Below are 20,715 nucleotides of genomic sequence, written 5' to 3' on the forward strand. Positions count from 1 at the left end.
GCGGCAATGCAGTCTAATAAGCGGTAATGCAGTCTAATAAGCGGTAATGCAGTCTAATAAGCGGTAATGCAGTCTAATAAGCGGTAATACAGTCTAATAAGCGGTAATGCAGTCTAATAAGCGGTAATGCAGTCTAATAAGCGGTAATTCAGTCTAATAAGCGGTAATGCAGTCTAATAAGCGGTAATTCAGTCTAATAAGCGGTAATGCAGTCTAATAAGCGGTAATGCAGTCTAATAAGCGGTAATGCAGTCTAATAAGCGGTAATTCAGTCTAATAAGCGGTAATGCAGTCTAATAAGCGGTAATTCAGTCTAATAAGCGGTGCAACAGGTGCAGTATCAGCATCAGTACTAGGTCCTACTCACCCGAGTGTTGTGTCTGGGGCGGGGGAGGGGTGTCGCGTTGCACCGCCATACATCTGCACAAGCGGTTGCTCCAGCTGTGGTTCTTTGGGCAGGTTTTATTGGCTACCAGACATCTGTAAAGGGAAAGCAGTTATTAGCATTAGAAGAGGGGGAAACCGACAGACAAAGGCTGTTGACCAGAGCCATATGGGCCCTGGTCAATATTTTATTTATTTTTTATTTCACCTTTATTTAACCAGGTAAGCCAGTTGAAAACAAGTTCTCATTTACAACTGCGACCTGGCCAAGATAAAGCAAAGCAGTGCGATAAAAACAACAACACAGAGTTACATATGGGGTAAAAAAACATAAAGTTAAAAAATACATCAGAAAATATATATACAGTGTGTGCAAATGTAGCAAGTTATGGAGGTATAAATAGGCTATAGTGCAAAATAATTACAATTAGTATTAACACTGGAATGCTAGATGTGCAAGAGATGATGTGCAAATAGAGATACTGGGGTGCAAAATAGCAAAATAAATAACAATATGGGGATGAGGTAGTTGGGTGGGCTAATTTCAGATGGGCTGTGTACAGGTGCAGTGATCGGTAAGGTGCTCTGACAACTGACGCTTAAAGTTAGTGAGGGAGATAAGAGTCTCCAGCTTCAGAGATTTTTGCAATTCGTTCCAGTCATTGGCAGCAGAGAACTGGAAGGAATGGCGGCCAAAGGAGGTGTTGGCTTTGGGGATGATCAGTGAGATATACCTGCTGGAGCGCAGACTACGGGTGGGTGCTGCTATGGTGACCAATGAGCTAAGATAAGGCGGGGATTTGCCTAGCAGTGATTTATAGATGGCCTGGAGCCAGTGGGTTTGACGACAAACATGTAGTGAGGACCAGCCAACAAGAGCGTACAGGTCACAGTGGTGGGTAGTGTATGGGGCTATGGAGACAAAACGGATGGCACTGTGATAGACTACATCCAATTTGCTGAGTAGAGTGTTGGAGGCTATTTTGTAAATGACATCGCCGAAGTCAAGGATCGGTAGGATAGTCAGTTTTACGCGGGCATGTTTGGCAGCATGAGTGAAGGAGGCTTTGTTGCAAAATAGGAAGCCGATTCTAGATTTAACTTTGGATTGGAGATTCTTAATGTGAGTCTGGAAGGAGAGTTTACAGTCTAACCAGACACCTAGGTATCGTGAGATTTTGAGTGAAAACCTCCTTCCATCAGCCAGGGCATTGAAGATGAAACGTGGCTGGGTCTTTCAGCATGACAATGATCCCAAACACACCGCCCGGGCAACGAAGGAGTGGCTTCGTAAGAAGCATTTCAAGGTCCTGGAGTGGCCTAGCCAGTCTCCAGATCTCAACCCCATAGAAAATCTTTAAAGGGAGTTGAAAGTCTGTGTTGCCCAGCGACAGCCCCAAAACATCACTGCTCTAGAGGAGATCTGCATGGAGGAATGGGCCAAAATACCAGCAACAGTGTGTGAAAACATTGTGAAGACTTACAGAAAACATTTGACCTGGGTCATTGCCAACAAAGGGTATATAACAAAGTATTGAGAAACTTTTGTTATTGACCAAATACTTATTTTCCACCATAATTTGCAAATAAATTCATAAAGAATCCTACAATGTGATTTTCTGGATTTTTTTTCCTCATTTTGTCTGTCATATTTGACGTGTATTTATGAAGAAAATTACAGGCCTCTCTCATCTTTTTAAGTGGGAGATCTTGCACAATTGGTGGCTGACTAAATACTTTTTTTCCCCACTGTACATAGCTTAGTGTAGCTTGGGCCAGGTAAATGAATGTCGATGAAGTGAGGAATTTCCTCTCCAGCTACTGGCACCCAAATGGCACTCTATTCCCTATATAGGGCACTACTATTCCAAACTGTTACAGACCTATATCCATCCTGCCCTGCCTTTCGAAAGTATTTGAAAGCCAAGTTAACAAACAGATCACCGACCATTTCGAATCCCACTGTACCTTCTCCGCTATGCAATCCGGTTTCCGAGCTGGTCATGGGTGCACTTCAGCCACGCTCAAGGTCCTAAACGATATTATAACCGCGATTGATAATAGACAGTACTGTGCAGCCGTCTTCATCGACCTGGCCAAGGCTTTCGACTCTGTCAACCACCGCATTCTTATTGGCAGACTAAATAGCATTGTTTTCTCAAATGACTGCCTCGCCTGGTTTCACCAACTACTTCTCAGATAGAGTTCAATGTGTCAAATCGGAGGGCCTGTTGTCTCGACATATGGCAGTCTCTATGGGGGTGCCACAGGGTTCAATTCTTGGGCCGACTCTTTTCTCCGTGTATATCAATGATGTTGCTCTTGCTGCTGGTGACTCTCAGATCCACCTCTATGCAGACGACACCATTTTGTATACATCTGGCCCTTCATTGGACACTGTGTTAACAAACCTCCAAACAAGCTTCAATGCCATACAACACTCCTTCAGTAGCCTCCAACTGCTCTTAAACACTGGTAAAACTAAATGCATGCTCTTCAATCGAACGCTGCTGGCACCCACCCACCCGACTAGAATCACTACTCTCGACGGGTCTGACCTAGAGTATGTGGACAACTACAAATACAGTGGGGGAAAAAAGTATTTAGTCAGCCACCAATTGTGCAAGTTCTCCCACTTAAAAAGATGAGAGAGGCCTGTAATTTTCATCATAGGTACACGTCAACTATGACAGACAAAATGAGAAGAAAAATCCAGAAAATCACATTGTAGGATTTTTTATGAATTTATTTGCAAATTATGGTGGAAAATAAGTATTTGGTCAATAACAAAAGTTTCTCAATAATGACACAGGTCAAACGTTTTCTGTAAGTCTTCACAATGTTTTCACACACTGTTGCTGGTATTTTGGCCCATTCCTCCATGCAGATCTCCTCTAGAGCAGTGATGTTTTGGGGCTGTCGCTGGGCAACACAGACTTTCAACTCCCTCCAAAGAATTTCTATGGGGTTGAGATCTGGAGACTGGCTAGGCCACTCCAGGACCATGAAATGATTCTTACGAAGCCACTCCTGCATTGCCCGGGCGGTGTGTTTGGGATCATTGTCATGCTGAAAGACCCAGCCACGTTTCATCTTCAATGCCCTTGCTGATGGAAGGAGGTTTTCACTCAAAATCTCACGATACATGGCCCCATTCTTTCTTTCCTTTACACGGATCAGTCGTCCTGGTCCCTTTGCAGAAAAACAGCCCCAAAGCATGATGTTTCCACCCCCATGCTTCACAGTAGGTATGGTGTTCTTTGGATGCAACTCAGCATTCTTTGTCCTCCAAACACGACGAGTTGAGTTTTTACCAAAAAGTTATATTTTGGTTTCATCTGACCATATGACATTCTCCCAATCCTCTTCTGGATCATCCAAATGCACTCTAGCAAACTTCAGATGGACCTGGACATGTACTGGCTTAAGCAGGGGGACACGTCTGGCACTGCAGGATTTGAGTCCCTGGCAGCGTAGTGTGTTACTGATGGTAGGCTTTGTTACTTTGGTCCCAGCTCTCTGCAGGTCATTCACTAGGTCCCCCCGTGTGGTTCTGGGATTTTTGCTCACCGTTCTTGTGATCATTTTGACCCCACGGGGTGAGATCTTGCGTGGAGCCCCAGATCGAGGGAGATTATCAGTGGTCTTGTATGTCTTCCATTTCCTAATAATTGCTCCCACAGTTGATTTCTTCAAACCAAGCTGCTTACCTATTGCAGATTCAGTCTTCCCAGCCTGGTGCAGGTCTACAATTTTGTTTCTGGTGTCCTTTGACAGCTCTTTGGTCTTGGCCATAGTGGAGTTTGGAGTGTGACTGTTTGCGGTTGTGGACAGGTGTCTTTTATACTGATAACAAGTTCAAACAGGTGCCATTAATACAGGTAAAGAGTGGAGGACAGAGGAGCCTCTTAAAGAAGAAGTTACAGGTCTGTGAGAGCCAGAAATCTTGCTTGTTTGTAGGTGACCAAATACTTATTTTCCACCATAATTTGCAAATAAATTCATAAAAAATCCTACAATGTTATTTTCTGGAAAAAAAAATCTCAATTTGTCTGTCATAGTTGACGTGTACCTATGATGAAAATTACACTCCTCTCTCATCTTTTTAAGTGGGAGAACTTGCACAATTGGTGGCTGACTAAATACTTTTTTTCCCCACTGTAGCATTTGATGTTGTTTTGGTTGTTGGATAAAATGTGACAGGGCTGGACTGATAGGGCTATTTTAAGGGTTATTTTGTCAACACCCACCCAGCACATCAAAGTTGGGTTAGCAGCACATCTAATCCTAGCGTGAGAGTGAATAAGCCAATTGGCTCTGATGACATGAAACATTTCTGTCCCCTTAAAGATAAGAGGGATGCTGATTGGCTGAGTTTAGACAAACAACCATCAAAGAGAGAGGAGTCATGGGAAGACATCAATGGACAGCAATGAACTTAGAACTGTAGAGCTTCCTTCCATTCCACATTACACGTCCTAGTAGTGAACATTTTGATTATGAAACACTGCATAGTTCCTGGTCAGAAGTAATACTTTAGAATGTGGCACTTCTATCGCCACTGGATCTGTCAATGAGGATGATCATTTAGGGGAGGAAAGTGAAAATAATAAACGTCTGAGACACTTTGCCGCTCTATCTCGAAGCACATGGTGAGGCTGGCACGCACGTCACCTCTCTCTCTCTCTCTCTCTCTCTCTCTCTCTCTCTCTCTCTCTCTCTCTCTCTCTCTCTCTCTCTCTCTCTCTCTCTCTCTCTCTCTCTCTCTCTCTCTCTCTCTCTCTCTCTCTCTCTCTCTCTCCTCTCTCTCTCTCTCTCTCTCTCTCTCTCTCTCTCTCTCTCTCTCTCTCTCTCTCTCTCTCTCTCTCTCTCTCTCTCTCATCTCTCTCTCTCTCTCATCTCTCTCTCTCTCTCTCTCTCTCCTCTCTCTCTCTCTCTCTCTCTCTCTCTCTCTCTCTCTCTCTCTCTTCCTCTCTCTCTCTCTCTCTCTCTCTCTTCTCTCTCTCTCTCTCTCTCTCTCTCTCCCTCTCTCTCTCTCTCTCTCTCCCTCTCTCCTCTCTCCCTCTCTCCCTCTCTCCCTCTCTCCCTCCCTCCCTCCCTCCCTCCCTCCCTCCCTCCCTCAGAGTTCAGCGATCATCTCAGGCTCTGTTTTTCACAACCTCCACAATAATATACTACTCACACACTTTCCATTGGCTTCCCATTGACAAAACACATCAGCCAAATGATTGACCACCGTGGACAGTGTGTTTCACAAGCACATCTGACACTTGCCAGACCAATATGGATCTATTTTGTTTTTGACATGTCTGACGTGTCCATACACAAAAAATTTATGCACACATGACTGTAAGTCGCTTTGGATAAAAGCGTCTGCTAAATGGCATATTATATTATATTATATTATATCATCCATTTCGGAGCACAGTGCTTTGTTATTTCTCAGACCGTTACACATTAGGCTAGACCAATGCTGAGAATACAGTTGAAATCACATACTGGCAACCGACCCACACTGACTTTATCAGAGCCAGTGTCAGCTCCAGCCATCTGTCTTTTTGCTCTGAGACAAACGCACGACTCGTGCTACAATACAACCGCTGGCCAGTGAAAGCACAGTCGCATACCAAGATTAACTTGATTCTGGCTGATTTAACTGCTGTGAAAGAAAAGGGTTAGCTCTCAGCATGGTGGAGTTGTGGACTGAAATGGGACATGTTTGTACTATCGAAGATGCAGTGGAGTGCATTTAATACAGGTCAACTTTATATTAACTTTATATGGAAAATGATTGTTGCTATGCAACATCTGACCCACATGAATGTAACAGCAGTAGAACTGCAAGTGTTTTGATACAAAAATAGAACGCCTATAAATCCAGTTAAAATGGATTGAAGTGAATTAGTATTTAGTTCAACTATCAGATTCTTTGTATACACTGCAGTTTCTTCTTTCCATTTACCAACCTCCAAAGACAATATACTACATTTCCGGAGAACCAGAGATATTACATATACCTGTATACTCTAGTCAGTAGTTCCTGCCAGACTGAGTATATCACCACTAATGAAAATGCAATAAAAAGAGAACCACACTAACTCCATTCAGCCTCTTAAGAGAGAGCCAACAAATAGCACTTTAGTGCCTCTATGGGGGGATCGTTGTTGTAATCCTTTCAAGAGGGTGGAGAATACGAATGGAGCAGGTGGGAAGTTTACGGTAAAGAAAAGACGTGTATAAAATGAATTATTGCATTTACTTTCCGGTATGTTACACACGAGGGTAAGTACTGTTTTAGAGCTATGGCTTCCACTGTAGCTCCTGGAACTCACACTTGAAGCTTCATGTGTTTAGGTGCAAAAATGCTAACAAACTCTAGTACCCCCAGCACGGAACATTCCTAAACAGTTTGATAAGGCTGCGTTCAACGCACACTTGTGTAACTAGCCACTGTACTGTGAGTGCATGCCGGTCTAAGGCTTCATTCGACGTGCAGTACAACTGTATAACTAAAGTGTTACAGTGCATTCAGACAGTTAGTGCGGTTGAAAAGGCATCCGTAAGGGCAAACCCACTGTTAAAAAACGGGCCTCTGGTTCAGTAATATACCCTTTTTCTATAACTCTATCCTGAGGAAATGCCAACCATACAAGAGCCCTGCGAGAGGTGAACTAACAGACAGACAGGGGAACTAGACCGTTTGTTTCCTCCTGGAAGTGAAAAAGCAGGTCTTACCCTTCTCTGGTAGTGATTTATGACTCTCCCCCTCCATCTCAACCTCCGTCTCCCCCACAGTCTCTATCTCCATCTCCCCTCCGTCTCCCCCTCTGCTCTGGCAGTTTGATTTAAGTGGTCCAGTCATGGCAAGCAACTCCACGGACGACCAGGGCCTCACCCCCAATATCACCCCAATATCAGCCCCAGCAGGTAGGGGTTCAGGGGTTCAGCCTCAGCCTGACTGACTACGAGTCCACTATGAGGGACAGGAGGACCCGGACCCATGTTCCGCTCCATGCCTCCAATCCATGCTCCGAGGAGCACCCCCTCACCTTTGCACCGAGCCACAACTGAGAAAGTGGACGGATGTAACAGCTAAGGTTACCCCCTTTCTGCGATTGATTGAGCCCCCTTTGTCGGGGGGTGACGGGGTGAGGGAGTGAGATGAGTGGCACGGTCAGGGGTTTATCAGACACAGACGGTCAGGGAGACCTGGGACTCAGGTTGGGAGGCATGAAGCCTCCTTCACCTCCCCCATATCACGGGCTTCATGCCCCCCTTCTTCTCCCCAGGTCTAAGATCATCCTGTCTTCAAATGGAGGTCCTGTCTGATGTATGACCCTGGTACAACATTCTGTCATCAGAGGGTGTTGGGGTGATGAGTAAGGGGGATGGGCGGGCGCTTTTATTATGGAAATCCTGGCAATAACAAAATTAGTCAGGCCTCTTTGAGGTCAGAACCTCTGAACCTCCGAAAACATATCTGGGACATTCCACTATTGGTGTGCAGCTCACAGTAAGCATCCATGAGCTTAGTCGACCTGATAACAAATTACAGTTAGTGGTTAGAGCACTTCAGAAAAAAATAACTGCTTTGAATTCACAAAAGCATTAGTTTCAAATGCAACAATGCAAACAGATGTTGGCTTAATTAAAGTTTTGCGTTGATTATCTACGCAAAACAGAAACATACCCTTTCAACTATTTATTTGAAATAAAACAAATTGCTGAAGTTGCCATGAAACGGCTCATTGGCAGCTCTACACGTTCGAGGGATTGTCAATGTGCTTCCAATTACCATACATGCAGTGGCTTAAACAGACAACACATTCCAAGTGGATGAAAAAGAAGGAAAGTAACGCACTCTCCTGACATGTTTGTGGCTTCGGAGGAAGACACGTAATCTGATTAATAACACGTGCACCTTTCATAACACACAACAGACGTGTCCGTTTAGACAGCCAAGGTGTCACCACCTTGATATTACAAAGGCTGTGGTAATCCCAAGAACATGTTAGTTCTACTGCAGCCGGGAAACTTTGCTGCATGTGATTTGATTAATATAGTACAACTACTGTCTATAATTCATATCACGATGGGATTTGTATGTGGAATGTGCAGGCCTCTCTTGGTATGTGTTGTTTTGATTCATATACCAAATCAAGTACTGTCTATATTTCCTATGAGGAATGGATTGGTATGTACAGGGCCTCCCCTGGAATGTGATGAATTGAAATAAATAATAACCGTGTACATACGATAGAAGGTAGACTATGTGCGTTAGATGAGGTATCCACCTGATTTAGTAGTTTTTCTGACGGTAAATGTATCTGGTGATATAGAGCATCACTGTACATAATGTTATATATTATAGCTCTGCCGTCTTGCCGTTACCTGCTGTAATGTCCTTTCCTGCTCCAATTTATGGCACAGGTCTACAGAGTATGCGCGTCAACATTCCATATGCCAAACGTCCTCTTCTTGAATAGGTCCCCCATTAAATGTTCATCTGTAAAACTAGCTATGCATCAGTTGCAAAAAACCTTCATCTTTCAGAGTCGAAAGACTAGCTTCACTCAACATTTTACCCACATCTACTCAAGCTCAAGCAAAGATACAGTGCCTTGCAAAAGTATTCATCCCCCTTGGCGTTTTTCCTATTTTGTTGCATTACAACCTGTAATTTAAATTGATTTTTATTTGGATGTCATGTAATGGACATACACAAAACAGTCCAAATTGGTGAAGTGAAATGAAAAAAATAACTTGTTTAAAAAAATTCTAAAAAATAAGTAACGGAAAAGTGGTGCGTGCGTATGTATTCACCCCCTTCGCTATGAAGGCCCTATATAAGATCTGGTGCAACCAATTACATACAGAAGTCACATAATTAGTTAAATAAAGTCCACCTGTATGCAATCTAAGTGTCACATGATCTCAGTATATATACACATGTTCTGAAAGGCCCCAGAGTCTGCAACACCACTAAGCAAGAGGCACCACCAAGCAAGCGGCACCATGAAGACCAAGGAGCTCTCCAAACAGGTCAGGGACAAAGTTGTGGAGAAGTACAGATCAGGGTTGGGTTATAAAAAAATATCCCAAACTTTGAACATCCCACGGAGCACCATTAAATCCATTATTAAAAAATTGAAAGAATATGGCACCACAACAAACCTGCCAAGAGAGGGCCTCCCACCAAAACTCACGGACCAAGCAAGGCCAGCATTAATCAGAGAGGCAACAAAGACACCAAAGATAACCCTGAAGGAGCTGCAAAGCTCCACAGCGGAAATTGGAGTATCTGTCCATAGGACCACTTTAAGCTGTACACTCCACAGAGCTGGGCTTTACAGAAGAGTGGCCAGAAAAAAAAGCCATTGCTTAAAGAAAAAAATAAGCAAACACCTTTGGTGTTCGCCAAAAGCCATGTGGGAGATTCCCCAAACATATGGAAGAAGGTGCTCTGGTCAAATGAGACTATAATTGAGCTTTTGGCCATCAAGGAAAACGCTATGTCTGGCGCAAACCCAACACCTCTCATCACCCAGAGAACACCATCCCCACAGTGAAGCATGGTGGTGGCAGCATCATGCTGTGGAGATGTTATTTATCGGCAAGGACTGGGAAACTGGTCAGAATTGAAGGAATGATGGATGGCACTAAATATAGTGAAATTCTTGAGGGAAACCTGTTTCAGTGTTCCAGAGTTTTGAGACTGGGACTGAGGTTCACCTTCCAGCAGGACAATGACCCTTACCATACTTCTAAAGCAACACTTGAGTGGTTTAAGGGGAAACATTAAAATGTCTTGGAATGGCCTAGTCAAAGCCCAGACCTCAATCCAATTGAGAATCTGTGGTATGGCTTAAAGATTGCTGTACACCAGCGGAACCCATCCAACTTGAAGGAGCTGGAGCAGTTTTGCCTTGAAGAATGGGCAAAAATCCCAGTGGCTAGATGTGCCAAGCTTATAGAGACATACCCCAAGAGACTTGCAGCTGTAATTGCTGCAAAAGGTGGCTCTACAGAGTATTGACTTTGGGGGGGGTGAATAGTTATGCACACTCAAGTTCTGTTTTTTTGTCTTATTTCTTGTTTGTTTCACAATAATAAATCATTTGTATCTTCAAAGTGGTAGGCATGTTGTGTAAATCAAATGATAGGAACCCCCAAAAAAGTAATTTTAATTCCAGGTTGTAAGGCAACAAAATAGGAAAAATGCCAAGGGGGGTGAATACTTTCGCAAGCCACAGTATTTATCTTTTAAAATTTGAGAAAACAGAAAGCTTTAGCAGCACATCTGTACTGCGTCTCTTGACATCAAGCGTTTTACTGGCACTGAGGTTTTCTTCCACCGACTGACTGACTGACAGCAGCACGGCAGGATAAATGTCATCTTAGGTAACGGATTGGATGCACTTTGAGCTCCCCCTCGTTCCTCTCGCTCGGCTAATGGCTAACTGTTTATCCTATGATATCCCAGAGAGAGATTTTTTCATTACGCCTGTGAGTAACTCACAAAACCTGTAATTATTACCAGTCTTTTCACCTCACCGCGGTAGCTGCCTGAGAACAGATATGGATAACACACTCTAATATTTCACATTTGAGGAATTGGGATGACCTTACACTCTCAAGTTGAAAGCATTTCTCTTCACTCTGAAGAGTAGCTCATCTCTCTAATGGTTTATTATGTCCAGTACAGTGGGGAAAAAAAGTATTTAGTCAGCCACCAATTGTGCAAGTTCTCCCACTTTAAAAGATGAGAGAGGCCTGCCTGTAATTTTCATCATAGGTGCACGTCAACTATGACAGACAAATTGAGGAAAAAAAATCCAGAAAATCACATTGTAGGATTTTTTATGAATTTATTTGCAAATTATGGTGGAAAATAAGTATTTGGTCACCTACAAACAAGCAAGATTTCTAGCTCTCACAGACCTGTAACTTCTTATTTAAGAGGCTCCTCTGTCCTCCACTCGTTACCTGTATTAATGGCACCTGTTTGAACTTGTTATCAGTATAAAAGACACCTGTCCACAACCTCAAGCAGTCACACTCCAAACTCCACTATGGCCAAGACCAAAGAGCTGTCAAAGGACACCAGAAACAAAATAGTAGATCTGCACCAGGCTGGGAAGACTGAATCTGCAATAGGTAAGCATCTTGGTTTGAAGAAATCAACTGTGGGAGCAATTAGTAGGAAATGGAAGACATACAAGACCACTGATAATCTCCCTCGATCTGGGGCTCCACTCAAGATCTCACCCCGTGGGGTCAAAATGATCACAAGAACGGTGAGCAAAAATCCCAGAACCACACGGGGGGACCTAGTGAATGACCTGCAGAGAGCTGGGACCAAAGTAACAAAGCCTACCATCAGTAACACACTACGCCGCCAGGGACTCAAATCCTGCAGTGCTAGACGTGTCCCCCTGCTTAAGACAGTACATGTCCAGGCCCGTCTGAAATTTGCTAGAGTGCATTTGGATGATCCAGAAGAGGATTGGGAGAATGTCATATGGTCAGATGAAACCAAAATATAACTTTTTGGTAAAAACTCAACTCGTCGTGTTTGAAGGACAAAGAATGCTGAGTTGCATCCAAAGAACACCATACCTACTATGAAGCATGGGGGTGGAAACATCATGCTTTGGGGCTGTTTTTCTGCAAAGGGACCAGGACGACTGATCCGTGTAAAGGAAAGAATGAATGGGGCCATCTATCGTGAGATTTTGAGTGAAAACCTCCTTCCATCAGTAAGGGCATTGAAGATGAAACGTGGCTGGGTCTTTCAGCATGACAATGATCCCAAACACACCGCCCGGGCAACAAAGGAGTGGCTTCGTAAGAAGCATTTCAAGGTCCTGGAGTGGCCTAGCCAGTCTCCAGATCTCAACCCCATAGAAAATCTTTGGAGGGAGTTGAAAGTCTGTGTTGCCCAGCGACAGCCCCAAAACATCACTGCTCTAGAGGAGATCTGCATGGAGGAATGGGCCAAAATACCAGCAACAGTGTGTGAAAACCTTGTGAAGACTTACAGAAAACGTTTGACCTGTGTCATTGCCAACAAAGGGTATATAACAAAGTATTGAGAAACTTTTGTTATTGACCAAATACTTATTTTCCACCATCATTTGCAAATAAATTCATTAAAAATCCTTCAATGTGATTTTCTGGATTTTTTTTTCTCATTTTGTCGGTCATAGTTGACGTGTACCTATGATGAAAATTACAGGCCTCTCTCATCTTTTTAAGTGGGAGAACTTGCACAATTGGTGGCTGACTAAATACTTTTTTCCCCCACTGTATGTGTGAGGGCAGAGAGCTCCTTCCTTGGCACTTCTTGGCCCTGGGTCTTGATAAGTAATGTTAGACCACCTTGTGTTAACGCTGGCAGCCTACTGACTATATGATCACAAGATGTTGCCATTCGGACAACCGCATTCTCCATAGGTTTTGATACGTGTCTATTTATATCACAGCTGAACCGGCCAACTCATGTATTAGACTACCATTCCTTAGCATCTCCTCATGATGTTTCCACTGATATGTATTTCCATCCATAGGTGAGGTCCGTACACATGTTGAGAGACCTGTGCTTGTAATGGTCTGGGTGTCCTGAGCATTCACAACAGTAAAGAGTAAAGGTCCATGGAAAAGAACTGCAGAGAAACCGACCAGAGAAAGATCAAAGCTCTACCATTGGACCCACGGGTCTGTTTAAGTCTTTAGCAGCTAGCTGAATCCACAGCCCAAACTAATCAATTATCATTAGCCCTCACAGCTTAATTTGGTACTATTTCTGTAATCCGTAATAATTCTGGGGATGGATTGGTCTAGACTAGACTCCATTAGGTCACTTCTAGATGTTATATACAGCTTTAATGCCTCTATATCCGCAATCAGAACATAAACTGTTGCTGCTATGTAACTTTACCCCCACTGAAGCTACAGGCAGAGAGGAATGGTGGAAAGAGACACCCCTTAGTGTCAAGGCAAAGAAGAAAAACACCAGGGATGCGTCCCAAATGGCACCCTATTCCCTATATAGTGCACTACTTTTGACCAGAGCCAAATGGGCCTTGGTCAAAAGTAGTGCACTATAAAGGAAAAAGGGTGCCATTTGGGATGTATCCCAGCAGAAAAAAGTTCTGGTCGCCGTAGGAACACATCTGCTTTTTCTTACACGAGGAGCTGAGCGAAGCCTGCCGATGTGTGAGAGAGAGAGCAGATCACTCGCTGAGGAATGATGCATTCCCCCCCCCCCCCCCCCCCCCCCCCCCCTCACTCCTGCTATTGAAAATCCCTCTGACAGAGGAGCAGGCAGAAAAATACTGTAGTAAAATATCACATAATAATAAACAGGTTCGCTGACTCTCTCTGGAAGGATAGTTCTGATAGTTCTCTAGGACCAACTCAGTGTCTTAGGGGACGAACGCTGATCATTTGTCAACTTCCTCTCCTCTGAAATAAGACCTTTATTCCATAATTTTATATGTATTTAATTTAATTTTACCCTTATTTTCCAAGGTAAATTGACTGAAAACACAATGACCAGGCATTTCAATTAGTCACGTCATGTAAGATTATATCCATTAATCACACATTGGTAAACATTACTATTGAACTCAAGCATTATACCATGAGTAAACTTTCCCAAAACACTCAGTCACCTTTATTGTAATTCATCGTGTTTCAACCTATCCTATCGACTGGCCCCTATGACACGGCTAGTGAGAAACAGCCTTGTTGTAGCACGGCTCACATCCTGCCATAGATCTTTCAGCCAGGTAGTCGTGACCTGGACCTCTGGTCTGCATCCCAAATGGCACCCTATTCCCTATGGGCCCTGGTCAAAAGTAGAGCACTATACAGGGAATAGGGTGCCATTTGGAACGTAATCCTGGACCTGGCCGTGGCAGGCCTCTCATCTGGGATCGATCTGCAGCTCTCTCTTGGCAATACTGTCCTCCCTGGTCGGTCACAACAACACCACAGCTTTAGGACATGGAGAACATTAAGGTTTACAGATCAATGGTGTTCCAATTGCCATTGCATTGCTGCAGGAGAGTTTTTCTCGTTGGGAAATGAGTCATTTCTCGGCATGCCGGCGCATGTCGAGAACGGGCAAAAGGCTAATCCTTCAGTCTGTGGGGCTGACACAAGGGCAATAAACATTTACACTAGTCGAACTGTAACAGCGCAATACCGAGCAGAAATAGAGAGCAAGATCCCTTGTTAGTATACTAAGACTTGTATGAGACTTACAGAGAATTTATCCCACCAACATAATTATTCAACAATTGATCTAAACATTGTGTCACTTTAGAGACTATGAATTGACAGTACTTGACATGGCAAGGCCAGTGAATACGTCGGTTGGTGTACAGTTTCTTATTTAGGTTTGAAATTAGCCATTCAATTTAGGGCGAGGAGTTTTTCCTGAACACGTGGACTGAAACAGGTCAAACTCTGGGTCCTTGTTGATTATACGTAGGCTCCAGAGTTATACATAGGGCCCGAGTTTTCCCTTATCCCTGGTCAGCTATGAGCTCATTGTCTATAGTAAATTCTAAGTGTTTATGGAGTGTTGCTCTTCAGCCTGTTTGCTTGCTTGCGCAGCCTTGGTCTTGCTCTCCTCTCCCTGGGGCGTTGACAGGCCGTCCCCACCCTGCTGCTCCATATATCACCACTGTTACTGCTACTGCTACTGCTACTTCTACTGCTGCTACTGCTACTGTTACTACTGCATCTACTACTGCTGCTACTGCTGCTACTACTACTGCTACTGCTGCTGCTGCTACTGCTGCTACTACTACTTCTACTGCTGCTGCTACTGCTGCTACTGCAGCTACAACTACTGCTGTTACTGCTACTGCTGCAACTTGCTACTGCTACTACTACTACTACTACTGCTAGTGCTACTGCTGCTATTACTACTGCTGCTGCTACTGCTGCTACTGCTGCTACTACTACTGCTACTACTCCAGCTACAACTACTGCTGTTACTGCTACTGCTGCAACTTGCTACTGTTGCTACTACTACTACTACTACTACTGCTAGTGCTACTGCTGCTACAACTACTACAACTACTGTTAGTGCTACTACTGCTACTGATACTCCTACTACTACTATTGCTGTTACTGCTACTGATACTCCTACTACTACTACTACTGCTACTGCTACTGCTGTGTGGAAAACCTCTAGCTACATATACCCTAATGTAGAAGAGGCTGATCTAAGTCTGGTTGAGGCTCTGGAAGCAATATTGTCCCCCGACTTGTTCTGATTAAGCTAAACAGTAAACACCCTCCTAGCGCTCCTAGCGCTCCCAGAACTGTATGTAAACCCCGGCTTAATGTAAAGTACATGTGGTGGCGTGAGACTGGGTGCCGGGCTGGGGGTTCGGGTGCGGGGCCAAGTCTACACTCCTCTACTCCTCTGACGTAAACACAGCACACAGACAAAATGAGAATCTGTCTGTAGATACAGCTCCTGTGTAACCTCTTGCTCACAATATACTGTCGTTTTCATAAGGTAAGGTGGGACGTTCACTGCAGAAGTAGCAACATCTCATCTTCGCATCACCCAAGTGGGTGCTGCACAGGTGTGTGTATGATGGAGGCAATGACACTAACTCTAATTATGTCAAAGTGCTTTCAGGTCTGATGACAGAAACACCATCCATTTAACTGTCCTCACTCCACGTAGTGATTATGGACTCAGTCCATAATGCTCCACAGTGCACTGCCCTGCCTAGATGGAAAGTTAATCAAGGTTCACTGCTGGGATTTCCTGTAGTAACACCTCCAATATCAACACACTGACAGGAAGCCTTCACAGCACAGGAACAATAGGTGTCCACACTAAATTGGCCAATATGAACCTCTATATCCTTTCAAGGGAAAATACTGTTGCTGTACAACACAAGGCAACCTCCCATTGTATCCAAAACATACACAACCTTTTCGCCACATATACTCCCAATAAAGAGAACCAGAATCCAGAAACTGACTGGAAAAACTGAGCAAATGTGTTGGAACTGGGGATTTTTGGTTAGCATGCTGACAGCGGAGACGCTATCCTAAGTTTCTTGGTACGAGAGCGAGCTTTCTGCAGGCTTAAATACATCCGCAACATCTTGCAAACTGTTCTTGAAGTGTACTTCCTGTCCTGTGGTGGGCAATGCTTCCTTCTCACTTTCTGGGCATTTGCAAAAGTCCCTGTGACAGATATCTGTTATAATGCTTTTAGCAGTTACTTCAACGGAACCACTGCATTGGACAGAAAAACACAATGGATAGACTGGATTAAGAATCCCCAAAAAGGGCACTTAAAGAGGCCTATATATTGCAGAGAAGATACTTTACTGAACTACTCCTACTATTACTACTATCGCTAACTCCTATAGAGGTAGGAGCAGATCAACATAGCTAAGTTAGTGGACTGGATTAAGAAAAGGAACACTTACTCTGGTAGAGATCGTCGTATGATGGAGTGTACTTGTCTGTAGACGTCCAGTTTGGACAGACAGCGGCACACAGTGTGGTTGGCAAAGCTGATAGTCACTGGCTTGGTCATTTGCGTGATGGGAACTGTGATTTCAAACAGCTAGGAGAAACAGAGAGTGAAGATGAGTCAAGTAACAGATAGTAGGACTTTTAGACAGTTTTCTTCAGTCAACATAACTGTGAAAAAACCCAATTATCAAGCTACTGACAGAGATCATAGTACTCTTTTTTTTCTTTTTTTTTCAATCTATTTGGGGGTAGATCAGCTTAATATTGCAGATAGATTGTAACTTCCATCAATGTAATTGTCTGTATTACTTCCAATCCTCCATGTTTATATATGTTTATATATATACAGTGGGGAGAACAAGTATTTGATACACTGCCGATTTTGCAGGTTTTCCTACTTACAAAGCATGTAGAGGTCTGTAATTTTTATCATAGGTACACTTCAACTGTGAGAGACGGAATCTAAAACAAAAATCCAGAAAATCACATGATATGATTTTTAAGTAATTAATTTGCATTTTATTGCATGACATAAGTATTTGATACATCAGAAAAGCAGAACTTAATATTTGGTCCAGAAACCTTTGTTTGCAATTACAGAGATCATACGTTTCCTGTAGGTCTTGACCAGGTTTGCACACACTGCAGCAGGGATTTTGGCCCACTCCTCCATACAGACCTTCTCCAGATCCTTCAGGTTTCGGGGCTGTAGCTGGGCAATACGGACTTTCAGCTCCCTCCAAAGATTTTCTATTGGGTTCAGGTCTGGAGACTGGCTAGGCCTCTCCAGGACCTTGAGATGCTTCTTACGGAGCCACTCCTTAGTTGCCCTGGCTGTGTGTTTCGGGTCGTTGTCATGCTGGAAGACCCAGCCACGACCCATCTTCAATGCTCTTACTAAGGGAAGGAGGTTGTTGGCCAAGATCTCGCGATACATGGACCCATCCATCCTCCCCTCAATACGGTGCAGTCGTCCTGTCCCCTTTGCAGAAAAGCATCCCCAAAGAATGATGTTTCCACCTCCATGCTTCACGGTTGGGATGGTGTTCTTGGGGTTGTACTCATCCTTCTTCTTCCTCCAAACACGGCGAGTGGAGTTTAGACCAAAAAGCTCTATTTTTGTCTCATCAGACCACATGACCTTCTCCCATTCCTCCTCTGGATCATCCACATGGTCATTGGCAAACTTCAGACGGGCCTGGACATGCGCTGGCTTGAGCAGGGGGACCTTGCGTGCGCTGCAGGATTTTAATCCATGACGGCGTAGTGTGTTACTAATGGTTTTCTTTGAGACTGTGGTCCCAGCTCTCTTCAGGTCATTGACCAGGTCCTGCCGTGTAGTTCTGGGCTGATCCCTCACCTTCCTCATGATCATTGATACCCCACGAGGTGAGATCTTGCATGGAGCCCCAGACCGAGGGTGATTGACCGTCATCTTGAACTTCTTCCATTTTCTAATAATTGCGCCAACAGTTGTTGCCTTCTCACCAAGCTGCTTGCCTATTGTCCTGTAGCCCATCCCAGCCTTGTGCAGGTCTACAATTGTATCCCTGATGTCCTTACATAGCTCTCTGGTCTTGGCCATTGTGGAGAGGTTGGAGTCTGTTTGATTGAGTGTGTGGACAGGTGTCTTTTATACAGGTAACGAGTTCAAACAGGTGCAGTTAATACAGGTAATGAGTAGAACAGGAGGGTAATGAGGAGAACAGGAGGGCTTCTTAAAGAAAAATTAACAGGTCTGTGAGAGCTGGAATTCTTACTGGTTGGTAGGTGATCAAATACTTATGTCATGCAATAAAATGCAAATTAATTACTTAAAAATCATACATCATGTGATTTTCTGGATTTTTGTTTTAGATTCCATCTCTCACAGTTGAAGTGTACCTATGATAAAAATACAGACCTCTACATGCTTTGTAAGTAGGAAAACCTGCAAAATCGCCAGTGTATCAAATACTTGTTCTCCCCACTGTATATATACATGGATATATACATACACACATATATATACACATATACACACATACACACACACATACATACATACATACATACATACACATACATATCCTTTAAAAATATATATATATTCCCCTTTATTACTTTCCAACCCCACTACCCTTTCCCTACTTGGAGTAAACTAGTGAACAATAATGCTTAGGCCTCTACTTCCAGCTCATACCTACTATCTACATCATAGTACTTTGTAGAACCTGTATTTGTCTAGTTGATGTCACGGCGCAACCAAACATGATGATCAACCTTTTGCCATAGTTTCTTTGCAGCATTCTAGTCAGGATCATTTGAAGGCTGAAGATTAAATCTAAAAACAACCAGATAAGTGAGGCTAAGAATGGGGCATGTTGTGCAACTCTAAATCCACAGACCGCTAACACACAACCACACTGTGTATAAACTCTCTAACCCCAACTATATACACCATTGAAGTGGAGTGGATAGCAGCAACAAAAGAGGGAATGAGGCAAGGGAGCTTGTTTTTATTAGTGTCTGCAGGAGCTTTCTGTATCATGCCTTGATCAATTCAACACTATTCTTTGAGGTTACTCAGTTCTAGGGCCGCATAGAGTTTTAGGGAGGAATGGAGTAGACTCAAGCAGTTCTTGAGAGTGAGTCTGTGAATGGCCATTGGCCCCAAAGCATGAATAGCAAACAAAAGTCTTAGTGACTTGAATCCAGACTCTTTTAAACAGACTTTTCTTCCCTTCAATAAAACAAGTCAGTCCACATTCACTCAATAAAATAATAGACCACTCAATGAGGACTATAGCCCTTTAGGATGATTAAAACTGACCTAAGCAATCACCCCGATCCTCCTCCTGGCAGACGTTACCAAGGCATCCCAGTCTGATTAGTCTCAGCACCTTGACATGGGCTTTGGCAGAGGCCATTCCAGCTTCCTTTTAAGAAACCGCTAAAACCTGACACGTGCACCCGCAGTAAATACTGCAACCCTTATCCCAATACATTGACGAGATTGGGAATGGTTTATAAGTGAGGGGAATACCAGAAATACTGTATTAATGGGATGATCTGTCCTCCCTGGTGACAGGGAGGGGTGCTTCCCTACCTTCCCCTACCCGCCACTCCTTTCCATCCACTCCCGGCTCCTTACAGCCCTGCTTACGCACTTACACCGCATCACACATCCACCCCACCGCTCTAAAGACAACACACTAACCCCTCATTAGGCTGGCAACGTACATGAAAGAGATTCCTTAAGGCGTCTTGATGTACTGTACCTGACAATGGACTCTACTCTCACATCGGGGGAAAGGAAGTGAGCACTACCAAAGAGCTGTCTTAAAGAACACTCATACTGTACCTGCAGAATAGTTCATTGAGGGCATAGGAAATAAATGTATATATAAATTTAGTTTATATATAGTTCATCCTAACTATTCAGCGAGTCAATCTGTCTGACTCCCGGCCCTGTCATTGAGGCATTTACAATCCACTGAGCCTGCACATTGTCTGGGCTCAGGTGGGAATAAAGCCAGATAAGAGGTAACTGGAGAGGCTTTAGATTGGCCATTAGTTCTGGTAGTGGGAACCTAACAGTAGGCCTACAGACCAACCTGCCTGGCTACAGACCAACCTGCCTGGCTACAGACCAACCTGCCTGGCTACAGACCAACCTGCCTGGCTACAGACCAACCTGCATGGCTACAGACCAACCTGCCTGGCTACAGACCAACCTGCCTGGCTACAGACCAACCTGCCTGGCTACAGACCAACCTGCATGGCTACAGACCAACCTGCATGGCTACAGACCAACCTGCCTGGCTA

General features: G+C 43.9%; 1 protein-coding gene across 1 annotated transcript in view; it reads right to left on the reverse strand.

Annotated features, from left to right (window-relative positions):
• The window catches only part of LOC311109950 (vascular endothelial growth factor C-like), a gene marked incomplete at its 5' end in the record, with an annotated part of 31,608 nt that extends 11,791 nt beyond the window's left edge, over positions 1-19,817 (reverse strand). The window contains 3 exons of the mRNA XM_084188467.1: positions 368-480; positions 16,860-16,999; positions 19,791-19,817. Of these exons, the coding sequence (XP_084044593.1) occupies positions 368-480; positions 16,860-16,999; positions 19,791-19,817 (280 nt within the window). The remainder of the gene's footprint in view (positions 1-367; positions 481-16,859; positions 17,000-19,790) is intronic.
• Between the last annotated feature and the right edge of the window lie 898 nt (positions 19,818-20,715).

The sequence above is a fragment of the Coregonus lavaretus genome (assembly GCF_964263955.1).
Source record: "Coregonus lavaretus genome assembly, contig: SUPER_35_unloc_1, whole genome shotgun sequence".
Lineage (NCBI taxonomy): Eukaryota > Metazoa > Chordata > Actinopteri > Salmoniformes > Salmonidae > Coregonus > Coregonus lavaretus.